This window comes from Eimeria maxima, genomic scaffold, assembly GCF_000499605.1.
Source record: "Eimeria maxima Weybridge genomic scaffold, Emw_scaff487, whole genome shotgun sequence".
NCBI classification, from domain to species: domain Eukaryota; phylum Apicomplexa; class Conoidasida; order Eucoccidiorida; family Eimeriidae; genus Eimeria; species Eimeria maxima.
In genome coordinates this window covers 12,965-24,898 of record NW_013563870.1, presented here as the reverse complement: position 1 = coordinate 24,898, position 11,934 = coordinate 12,965, and the positions used below count along the sequence as shown (strand labels likewise).

Here is an 11,934-nt window from a genome sequence, read left to right as displayed (position 1 = left end):
CTTTTTCTTTGCAAAATAAATAAATAAATAAATAAATAAATAAATAAATAAATAAATAAATAAATAAACTAAATAAATAAATAAATAAATATATTTATTTATTTATAGAGTATAAGTAAGTAACTAAATTGTTGTATAATTTCTTTAGGAGAAATTCTTTTTTTCTCTTTTTCTTTGCAAAGTAAGCAAATAAATAAATAAATAAATAAATAAATAAATAAATAAATAAATAAATAAATATAATAAATAAATAAATAAATTTATACAGTAAGTAAGTCACTAAATTGTTTAAATAAATAAATAAATAAATAAATAAATAAATAAATAAATAAACTAAATAAATAAATAAATAAATATATTTATTTATTTATAGAGTATAAGTAAGTAACTAAATTGTTGTATAATTTCTTTAGGAGAAATTCTTTTTTTCTCTTTTTCTTTGCAAAGTAAGCAAATAAATAAATAAATAAATAAATAAATAAATAAATAAATAAATAAATAAATATAATAAATAAATAAATAAATTTATACAGTAAGTAAGTCACTAAATTGTTGTATAATTTCTTTAGCAGAAATTCTTTTTTCTCTTTTTCTTTGCAGAAGAAGAAAGAGAAGTTGTTGCCACCTATAAGGAATATTATTTATCTGCATTTGTTTAATTAATATATTATTTAATAATTCTTCTTTTTCTTGTATTGTTAATTCTTTATTTATATTTATATCTTTATTTATATATTTATTATTTATTTCTTTATTTGTATCTAAATCATTATTTAATTCATTATCTATATTTTCTTTATAGAGGTAATTAAATAAATCTGTATAATAATTATTATTATCTATATCTATATTATTATTATTTATATTACTATCTATATTATTATTATTATTATTATTATTATAATGTATTAATTGCTTAATTGTATTAATAAATTGTGTATTATTATGCGCATAATTAGATAAATAATAAGGAAGATCATCAGTAAATAATTCAAAAATTAATACACCTAATGACCATAGATCAGTCTTTAGCGAACAATTTATTTTTTCTTCTTTTTTTTCTTCTTCCTCTAATCCTCCTCCTCCTCCTCCTCCTCCTCCTCCTCCTCCTCCTTCTTCTTCTTCTTTTTCTTTTTCTTGTTGTTGCTGTTGTTCTTCTTGATCTAATTTATTATTTATATGTATTAATAATTCAGGCTCTGTATATACAGGATAAATTTCTTTATTATATTCAAGAAAATTATCTCCTTGTTTATTTATATTATAAAATCCCCCCAATAAAAAAGTACCATTACCCCTCATTAATAAATTATTTAATTGTATATTATTATGGCATATTTTTTGTTGCTGTAGGTGCAGCACAATAAGCAGCAAACGTTGTGCTATATATACTTTTGCTGCTAATGGTGGCCTATTAGCTAAGCTCTCTATTAATTCCTCTAATTGTCCTCTATATCTTTCTATGATTTGTATATTATTATAAATAAATATACCAGGTGTACGTACACCTAAATTATTATTATTATATATACCAGGTGTATATACACCTTCTCCTATACCCTCTATTCTTCCCTCTGCTAATGGTATTATATAACCTTTTAGGTCTGCTGCTGCTGCTGCAGGTAAATCCCCTAAAACTATATCTATACCTCTTTCCTCTAGTGCACATATTTCTGCTGCTGCAGCAGCAAGCCTCTCCTTCTCCTCTTCCTCTCCTTCCTCTTCTTCCTCCCCTCCTCCTAACCCTTTTCCCTCATCCTCCTCACCCCTATTACCACTATTATTATTACTGCTGCTGCTGCTGCTGCTGCTGCTGCTGCTGCTGCCCTCTGTATAGAAGGGAATCTTAAGGATAAGGAGCTGATCTGTTCTCTCGTCCTTTATCTCTAATAAGAGTGAATACCCCCATTGACCTAAGAAGCGCATAACAAAGAAATTTCTTTTTTTATCTTTTTCTTGTGTATATTTATTTATAGATCTTAATTCAATTAATTGTATTTTTTGTCCAACTATTTCTTGTGTCTCTCCATTAGATAATTGTACAGCTAATTGTTGTATAGCAGCAGCAGCAGCAGCAGATGCAGCAGGATAACGTTGATCTGCAGCACGAATTAGTTCTAATTCCCTTAATGCTTCCTCTATATACTTTCTTCCTTCTATTGTTAACGAAGAAAGTCTTTCTTCCTCGGACCCAACAGCAGGTAATAGGCTAAATTCCCCATCTTCATCATCTTCTTGTCCTGCTGCTGCTGCTGCTGCTGCTGCTGCTTCTTCTTCACTTCCTGCTGCTGCTGCTATTGATGCAGATATTGGTGCTGCTCCTGGTTGTAGTTGTAGAGGAGGAGGAGGATCATGTTTAGACGAGGAAAGAAGAGATGGACATAATGTTGCTGTTGTTGTTATTGTACCTTTTGCTGCTGCTGCTGCTGATGCAGCTGCTGCTGCTGCAGCTGCTGCTGATGATATTGCTGCTGCTGCTGCTTCTGCTGTTGGTTGCTGTTGGGATATTATTGGAGATACACGAGCTACCTGTCTAACTGGTGGTTGTGGTGGTTTTGCTGCTGCATCTGCATCTGCTGCTGCAGCAGCTGCAGCTGCTGCTGCAACTGCTGCTGCATCTGCTGCTGCTTGTTGCTGTTTTTGTTGTTCTGCTGATGCTGCACTAGCCTGAACAGAAGCAGCAGCAGTCTTAATAAGACCCATACGCCATTCTAATACACCTAATGCTAATAAGGCAGTAACAAGAAGAGGTAATGCAGAAGAAAGTGCATGTTTACGACGAAGACGGCGTCTTCTTGCACCTCTTGCATACATCTGCATTTCGTCTGCTACAGCATAACCTTCCTGTTGCTGCTCCTGATGATGATGCTGATTATCATCAAAAAAACCCTCTTCCTCTTGTTCAAGCTGTTGCTGCTGCTGCTGCTGCCGCCGACGCTGCTGCTGTTGTTGCTGCTGCTGTTGCGGCCGTTGTTGTTGTTGTTGTTGCTGCTGCTCGTTGGTGCTGTTGATAGAGGTGGTCTCGGACTCTACACCACTCCATGTACCAACAACTGCATCATCGGCATCAGTAGAAGACTCAGGAAGAGGACCTGAGTGTATCATCCTAGTAAAAGAGGGTTTACAAGAAACTGTACAAGAAAAAACCTTTATAAAAAACCCTAAATTGCGGCAAACAAAGAAGAAAAAGAAGGAAAAGTTATGCCATGGGCATCGGAGGATTTCCTTGTCGTCTCGTCACATCCATTCATGAACTTGACGACTCGCAATGTTGCAAACGGCAATATAAACGGAAGTAATAAATCTAAAGAAATAAATGACAATTAAAAAGCCCCAAACAAATGAATATAAATAAAAAAAGGGGCAAAGAAAAAGGGGTGCGGATTTCAATAAAGTTTCCCCCTTTCAATGAAAGAAACTAACCCACGACGAACGGGGTGTTGTGGTGTATGTATATATATATTGATGACGAAGACGAGACGTCAAAAGGAGGTACTTTATTCAAAAAAGCACCCATCTAACTAAATATAAAAATGCAAAACATTTTATAAAATGCAAGAAATACAATTGTACATCTTGTTGTATGAATTTCATTGATGAAACAGACACATGCATGCGCAGCGCCGTACACGCACACAGCCTTATGCTGCGCAATATGACCCATACCTGTTTCCGTTAAAGAATGTATTTATTAAATAAAACCTATAAAAACCAATAGAATAATTATTAAAGAAAATATACCAAAAAAAATACACACACAAAATGCAGGAAGCAATGCCTCATTAGCCCGATCATGCAACAGTTGTCATTCAACAACGTCGTCAACAACAAAGAAGCCTGGAGAAGAAAAAGAGGAAAGCAGGCCGATCCTCCATGAAAAATTGCCTAAAAAACGTATTCTTTTAATCAAAAAAAACAATTAACTTGTATTTTATCCAATTGTAATTTTTTTTCTTGTTTTTTACCATTTTTTCCCCGTAAAAAAAGACTTTTTATTCGCCGTCAATGCCTTGTATATAAGGCCTCCTGCTTCTCCCATTGACATGAGGAAGGCTCTGTCGAGGCTCTGTAAATCTTCGCTGTTGCAGGCAAATCTGTCGTCATTTCTTTTATTTTATTCATTAAAAAAATAAAATTAAAAATAAATATTTTTGCAAAGAAAAAAAAATCCCCAATTTAATCGATTTTCCCCTCTTTTCCCCCCGTCGAGATACGCTGCTGCGTCGCAACCCCACTGATGGGGGAGAGCTGCAGGCTGCAGCAGCAGCAGCAGCTGCTGTTGTGTGTGTTGCTTCTTACACAATTAAAATTAAAAAGAAAAAATATATTTTGATGATTATTCCTTCATTGGAGAATGTAGAAGTATTAATATAAATGAAGAAGTTCCTTCCTCTCATGGTTACATCAAGCTGCACATACACCGCAACACACACAACAGCAACAACAAGAATCACCACAATAAAGTTCTGCATGGATTTTACGTTTTTTTTTGTTTTTCTCTGCCTATACACCCTGCAGAAAAATGAATTCTTCTTAGAGACAGAGACGCACTTATCACTGTCAATGGAGAAGCGGTTCTTTAGGGTATACATGCTGCGTGCGCTGTCTTCTCCTCTTTATTGCCATAAAAGAAAACAAACAAATACTCAATAGGCAATTATATTTATATAGAAGAGAAAATATAGAAAGATTGGGGATTTTTGAGGTGTATGTACACTGCAAGTATGCCCTAGACTGCATGCAACCTTATTATAAATCATTAAGAGGAAGAGTTGCTGTTGTATGTGTTTTATAATATATACAATGTAAACTATTAAAACAGCAGCAGCAGCAGAAGCAGCAGCAGCAGAAGCAGCAGCAGCAGAAGCAGCAGCAATTTAATAGTGACTTTCTCCTGCTGCTTCTCTTTGTCTGTTGGCAGGAAGTCTATTAGTGATTACCGCAGGGTGTATCGACAGCAAGCGAGCAGCAGCTTCGTCAATGTATTTGGCAGCAGCAGCAGCAGCAGCAGTAGATGCTGCTGCTGCTGCTGCAGCTGCTGCGTTGCGTTGTTAGCTTTGCATAAAATCTTGCTGCTGCATGCAAAACAAATTCATCGATGACAAAGGAAGGAATGTATCGATATCTTCCTCAGCTGTATACGCAGCAATTGGGGTGTATAGGCAGCATTTGTGGTGTATAGGCAGCTGTTGGGGTGTATAGACAGCTGAATAAATGCCAATTAATTCTTTCTTTGCAACTTACATCATTTTATCTTATCTTTATGCATACTGCATGCATAAAAAGGGAACAAACAGTTGCTGCAACGAAGGTGGAACAGGCAGGCCTGCAGCAGCAGCCCCTTGACAACCTTGAATCAGCAGCAGCAGGAGCTGCAGCAGGAATTGCAGCAGCACCTGCTGCTGCCGCTGTTGCTCCTGGTTCTGCTGCTTGTGCTGCATTCTTCCCCTTCTTAGCCATGCTAGGCCCCCCCCTTGACGCCCCTGTGCCCTCGATAACGATTCAGTTGTAGTCAGCACACAGCTAGATATCGTGTACAGGGTTTGTGGTCTAGGGTTTAGGGTTTAGGGTTTAGGGTTTAGCGTTTAGGGTTTGTAGTGGTGTTCTTAGGGTCTATGTGTGTGCCAGCGGGGCACCATAGTTTATGTTGCTACTCTAGGGATTGAAACAAACAACAACAAGCTGCTGATTAAGTAAATAATAAATAAAAAATAATTTTATTTAATATATTTCTCCTTTTTCTCCTTTATAAGTAAAACCCTCTTCTTATTGGCAGCCTGCTTGCAGATCTTGAGGTGTCTATACACCGGAAGAGGCGCAACGAGGAAGAAGCACAGAAATAAATCAACAAAAGTTGCCGTATATACAAAACAAAATAATAGAAAAAAACTTAAATTGCTTTACTTTTATTTTATTTTTAAATAAACCTAAAAATGCAAGAAAATGCATAAAGGAAGAAAATGCAAATCGAACCCCTACGGTGTATAGACACTGGGGTGTACATACAGCTAAAGAGGAAGGAAGAGTTAAATCGCAATAAAAACAATCTTAATTCCTTTTATTTTATGTTTAATGAATATTTAACTTATATTTAAATATAACAACGAAAGGTATATTAAGAAGGTCTGCGGGGCCTCGACCGGGTGTAAACCCTAAACCCTAAACCCTAAACCCCAAACACTAAACCCTAACAACTAAACACTAGACAGAACAGCTGAGGTCAAGTTTCAACGTGCTTTTTAAGTTCTTTAATATATATTATAGAAGCGCTTATTAGTGCAAGAAGTCTTGAATATCAAACCCTAAACCCTAAACCCTAAACCCTAAACCCCAGGGGGGGAGGTGTTACCACCGCACAACAACCACCGCCGCCACGCGGCGGTTTAGGGTTTAGGGTTTACGGTTTGTTTGATGTTTTAAAGGTGCTGTTTGCATGAAATATGAGTCTTCTTTCTCTTTTATTACCTCACTAACTTTATGCTTTTTTCTTTTTGTTAGTAAATACATAAACCCTAAACCCTTGTGGGGAGGGTTTCTTCGGCCTCTCCCGCCAGCCCCTTTAGGCCTGCAAACCCTAAACCCTAAACACTAAACCCTTAACCTCTTCTTGACTATCTTCTGTTTTTGCTGTTGTTGACACCTTTCCTCGAGGCCTTACCTCCAGCAGCAACAACTACAGCAACAGCAGCAGCAGCTGCAGCAGCACAGGCAAGGCCAGCAGCGCTGGGGACGCCAGCTGCAACAGTTGCAGCAGCAGCACAAGCAGCAGCAGCATCCAGCCAGCCGCTTGAACCGCAGCATAAGCAGCAGCAGCACCACCGCCACCCTCCGCCGCCGCCGGAGTAGCAGCAGCAGCACAAGTAGCAGCAGCAGCAGAAGCAGCAGCTGCAGCAGGATCATTCTATCAATTCCCCTCCATACAATACGCACCCCAACAAGCAGCACAACGAGCTGCAGCAGAATAAGCAGCAGCAGCACAACAATCAGTAGCAGCAACACAACAATCAGCAGCATCAAGAACAGCAGCAGCAACAGCAGCAACAGCAGCAGCAGCAGCAGCAGCAGAAATGTCTGCAGGTGGTGGTGCAGTATCCGAAGGGTCTCGTGGTCCATTCGTGACCCCGGAGGTCCATCAACAATCTGCTGGTGGTCCATTGGCCCATTTTGCCTCTACAGCTAACCATCAGCATGCTACTACAGCTAAGGAGGATCCAGCTACTGTACAGGTATATATAAACCCTAATAAACCCTAATAAACCCTAAACCCTAAACACTAATCAGCTGGTTAGTGGTAGTCAGGCAGTAATACATCAGAAACGTCAATAAATCATAATGCTGTTGGCTGCTGCAGCAACAGCAGCAGCAGCAAAAACACGTCCTAGGGTTTAGGGTTTAGGGTTTAGGGTTTAGGGTTTGGAGTGTTTGTACAGGATGCGAACTTTGCTGCATTCTTTGCCCATTTCTTGAGGGTTTACAAGGGCCCAGGGACTACAGAGGAAGACCCTGAACCTGAGGGAATAGAAGGGTTTCCAACAGAAATAACAGGTAACGTCTAGGGTTTAGGGTTTAGGGTTTAGGGCTTAGGGTTTGAGGACGAGGGTTTGTTATATATGTGGCTCTGTCTGTGTTGTCACCATCTCCGTTTGTGTCAATCCTTCTCTACGATTTATAAAGACATAGGGTGTACTATTTAGGGTTTAGGGTTTAGGGTTTAGGGTTTAGGGTTTATTATGTGTACAGAATTCTACTATTTGCGTCGTATAGCTGCTGTACTGCAGCGGCAAAGAAGGGTTTGCAGTCTTTTTGTTTCCTTAAAAGATTTAGAGGGTTGGGTACCATCAGGGGCCCCCGTAGAGGACGCGGGCCTCAAGCTAGCTCACCATATAAGGAAAAATTATATCAGGTAATAAACCCTAAACCCTAAACCCTTAATAAACCCCAAACCCTAGAGAATATTGCGGACACAGTTGCCATTCTCACGGGCACAAAACTCTGCTTAACGACATGCAAAATATGACTATATATCCACCACTTTACGGTTTAGGGTTTAGGGTTTAGGGTTTAGGGTTTGGCGTGCAGGATCCAACCCCTACTGCAGGAGCGGCTGCAGCAACTCGCTAATGAGGTCGCTCAGCGTATTTCTTGCATCGCCTCTCCGGTGTATCTGCAGCTCCATGATATTCCTCGTTATATACACAGGTACCTATCTACTTCTTTTAAGGGTTTAGGGTTTAGGGTTTATGAGGTTTTACAAGGGTTTGAGGGTTTCCCACTGTTCTAGAGGGTTTGCGATTAGGGTTTATGTGTGTTTCCTCCTATCCTAGGGTTTAGGGTTTCCAAATATTTTAGGGTTTTTAGGGTTTTCTAGGGTTTTTTAGGGTTTAGGGTTTAGGGTTTATGAGGGTTTATTTGTGTTTATGTATATGTATAATTGCAGCATAAGCAGCGTACGCTGCAGTATGTTGGGTAGTTTAATTTGTTTAAAGGGTTTAGTTACACGAACAACAGATGTACAACCTGAACTTCTTTCTGCTGCCTTTCGTTGTTATGATTGCGATCGAGTTGAGTTAGGAGTTGCTCAACATTTCAGATATACAGAGGTAGGGTTTATGAGGGTTTATTAGGGTTTATGAGGGTTTATGAGGGTTTATGGGGGTTTACGAAAGGTTTATAATGGTTTAAGGGGGGTTGGGAGATTTTAGAGGGTTTACGCTTTTTGAGGGTTTATGAATGTTCATGAAGGTGTAATTTCTAGGGTTTAGGGTTTAGGGTTTAGGGTTTACGTATACAGCCTGTATAAAATGTTCAACTCCGGATTGTCATAACACTCGAAATTGGAAATGAATTCCCAAATTATATGAAAAAAGTTTTTGAAAATTTTTAGGGTTTAGGGTTTAGGGTTTAGGGTTTAGGGTTTATGTATTCAGCCGATGTAAAATGTTCAACATTAGATTGTCACAACACTTGAAATTGGAAATTATTTCTTGAATTATGTCAAAGATATTTTTGAAAATTTCTAGGGTTTAGGGTTTAGGGTTTAGGGTTTAGGGTTTAGGGTTTAGGGTTTAGGGTTTGTGTATTTTTGTACAGCCAGTAAAATGTTCAACTCCAGATTGTCATAACACTCGAAATTGGAAATTAATTCCCGAGTTATCAGAATTTTCGGATTGGCAGAAATTACGTCTTCAGGAGCCAACAGGAGAAATGCAGGCATCAGGTCTACCTAGATCTATTGATGTTATTGTTAGGTAATTGTTGCTCCTGCTGCTGCTGCTTTTGCTGCTTTTGCTGCTGCTGCTGCTGCTGCTTGTGATGGTCGTTGTGTTTGTTTTTATGCTCCTGCTGTTGCTGCTATTGTTCTGTTGTTGCTGCTTCCCGACACCAGCAACAGGAGAGCTGTTTCCCGTTCCTGCAATTTATCCCTATTCCTGTTGCTGCTGATTCTGCTGTTGCTGTTGCTGCTGCTGCTGCTGCTGCTGCTGCTGCAGGCATTCACTGGTAGATAAGGTGTATGCAGGAGATGTTGTGTTAGTGACGGGGGCATTGATTGCTGTTCCGGATGTCCCTGCGCTCCTTAAGCCAGGCGAAAACCCTAGGTAAACCCTAAACCCTAAACCCTAAACCCTAGGACATATAGAAAGGTGTAGTAAAAAAGGGATTAAATAATAGATGAAGAAAAAAATATATATAATAAATAAAAAGGAATAAAAAAGGGTATTAAAAGAAAAAGGGTTTATTATATATATTTGTTTATTTATTTATACAGGGCTGTTTCCCGTCAAATACCAAGAAGACAACATGAATTAGCTGCTGCTTCTGCTGTTAGGGGTTTGGAGGGTTTAGGGGTTAGGGAACTTAATTTTAGGGTTTGTTTATTAGCTGTACAAATTGAATCTATTTCCTCTAATCAGCATGAAATTATTCTAGACGATTCAAGAGAGGTAACTAAACCCTAAACCCTAAACCCTAAACCCTAAACCCTTATAAATATCAACTATACCTACATTTCCCTATAAAATACCCTACCTATCCATCCAACCCTAAAACCCTAAACCCTAAACCCTAATCTTCAAGAGAAACACACATACGCATAAACAAACACTTCCCCCTCTCCACCACATCCACAAGAATCCTAAACCCTCAACCTAAACCCTAAATCCTAAACCCTAAACCCTAAACCCTTTTTTTTTTCAGTTTTTTCAAGCCAGCGACTTTTTAACTCGTGGTGCATTTGAATGGATTAAAGAAGTCGCCTCTCGTAAAGATTGTCTTTCTTATTTAGTTAGGAGTGTTGCACCTAGGGTAAGATATACCTTCTTGCTGCTGTTGTTGTTGCTGCTGCTGCTGCTGTTGCTGCTGCTGCTGCTGTTGCTGATGCTGCTGCTGCATGTTGTATGACTAATGATGTGGCAAGAAGGGTGTTGGGGTGTATACGCAGGTGTGGGGTCACGAAGATGTTAAGAAGGGTTTGCTGTTAACAATTACAGGAGGAGTAACAAAAGAAACAGGAAGCTCTAGACTCAGGCAAGGGTTTAGGGTTTAGGGTTTAGGGTTTATGACGAAGTATTAACATTTTTTGTATCCTCCTATTTGTTTCTCTCTGATTAGCAACGATTCCTTTTCTTTTGTGATTTTTCTTTCCAAAACCCTAAACCCCAAACGCTAAACCCCAAACCCTAAACCCCAAACCCTAAACCCTAAACCCTTTTTTTTTTTTTTTTTCTGCAGAGGAGATATAAATATGTGTATAGTTGGTGATCCATCAACAAGCAAGAGTCAAATGCTTATTTGGGTAGAGGGTTTCTGCCCTCGTGCTGTATTTACATCAGGAAAAGGGTCTACTGCTGCAGGTCTTACTGCTGCTGTTGTTCGGTAAACCCTAAACCCTAATTTGCCCTAATAAACCCTAACATACCATAAAGGATAAACCCTAGAAATCCAATTATGGCACAGGAATGGCAGTCATACTCGAAAGAGGCATCTAAGAAGGCTCAGAATAGGGATTGAAATTTAGGGTTTAGGGTTTAGGGTTTAGGGTTTGTGTGCTGCAGCGATCCCGACCAAGGGGATTATGTGCTAGAGGCAGGTGCCCTGATGTACGCCGATCAAGGTACGCAAACCCTAAACCCTATACCCTTTAATGTGCTGCAAACCCTTCCCATTCATAGTAGGCCTCGAAATTAGGGTTTAGGGTTTAGGGTTTAGGGTTTAGGGTTTGTTGATCAGGAATATGTTGTATTGATGAATTTGATAAGATGGATGATAAAGATCGTGTTGCTATTCATGAGGCAATGGAGCAACAAACTATTTCTATTGCTAAGGCTGGTATTCAGGTGTATATATACACCCCCCCCCTTATAAACCCTAAACCCTAAACCCTTATTACACTCACCCAACACTTCTTGCTGCTAGTGCTGCTGTTGTTGTTGTTGTTGTTGCTATTGGTTTTTCTTAGTGTTACTGCTGTTGCTGCTGTTGGTTGCCTACATTTCCCTCAATATTGTCTATCTGGGATCGTCTGGGATCGCCTTGGGATCGTGTGGGATCGTCTTGGGATCGTGTGGGATCGTCTTGGGATCATGTGGGATCGTTTGGGATCGTCTTAAAATTGTGTGGGATCGTATGGGATCGTGTGGGATCGTATGGGATCGTGTGGGATCGTGTTGGGATCGTGTATGTTATTGTATAGGCAACTCTAAATGCTCGTGCAAGTGTCTTAGCTGCATGCAACCCTCGATTCGGTCGGTACGACCGCAGCAAAAGTTTTGCAGCAAATGTACAAATTCCTCCCCCTCTTCTTTCCCGATTTGATTTACTTTTTACTCTTATTGATGAAATTGATGAAGAAAGAGATAAAGCTATTTTTGAGCATCTTGTATGTATATATATATTTATATATTTATATATACAATTAACCCTAAACCCTACACCCTA

General features: G+C 38.9%; 2 protein-coding genes across 2 annotated transcripts in view; one reads left to right on the top strand and one right to left on the bottom strand.

Moving 5' to 3' along the window:
- Nucleotides 1-1,015: 1,015 nt before the first annotated feature.
- On the bottom strand, nucleotides 1,016-3,105 carry EMWEY_00035040 (hypothetical protein; the record flags this gene model as incomplete). Its single annotated transcript, XM_013478544.1, has 2 exons — nucleotides 1,016-1,199; nucleotides 1,560-3,105. Coding segments are annotated over 2 exons (1,730 nt in total), but the record flags the coding sequence as incomplete, so codon positions are not given.
- A 3,962-nt stretch (nucleotides 3,106-7,067) lies between these two features.
- EMWEY_00035030 (DNA replication licensing factor, putative) overlaps nucleotides 7,068-11,934 on the top strand; it is a gene marked incomplete at both ends in the record, with an annotated part of 6,650 nt that continues 1,783 nt past the window's right edge. The window contains 13 exons of the mRNA XM_013478543.1: nucleotides 7,068-7,226; nucleotides 7,431-7,545; nucleotides 7,741-7,903; nucleotides 8,080-8,199; nucleotides 8,438-8,457; nucleotides 8,928-8,932; nucleotides 9,091-9,248; nucleotides 9,489-9,596; nucleotides 9,866-9,941; nucleotides 10,439-10,530; nucleotides 11,052-11,110; nucleotides 11,227-11,333; nucleotides 11,690-11,875. Of these exons, the coding sequence (XP_013333997.1) occupies nucleotides 7,068-7,226; nucleotides 7,431-7,545; nucleotides 7,741-7,903; nucleotides 8,080-8,199; nucleotides 8,438-8,457; nucleotides 8,928-8,932; nucleotides 9,091-9,248; nucleotides 9,489-9,596; nucleotides 9,866-9,941; nucleotides 10,439-10,530; nucleotides 11,052-11,110; nucleotides 11,227-11,333; nucleotides 11,690-11,875 (1,368 nt within the window). The remainder of the gene's footprint in view (nucleotides 7,227-7,430; nucleotides 7,546-7,740; nucleotides 7,904-8,079; nucleotides 8,200-8,437; nucleotides 8,458-8,927; nucleotides 8,933-9,090; nucleotides 9,249-9,488; nucleotides 9,597-9,865; nucleotides 9,942-10,438; nucleotides 10,531-11,051; nucleotides 11,111-11,226; nucleotides 11,334-11,689; nucleotides 11,876-11,934) is intronic.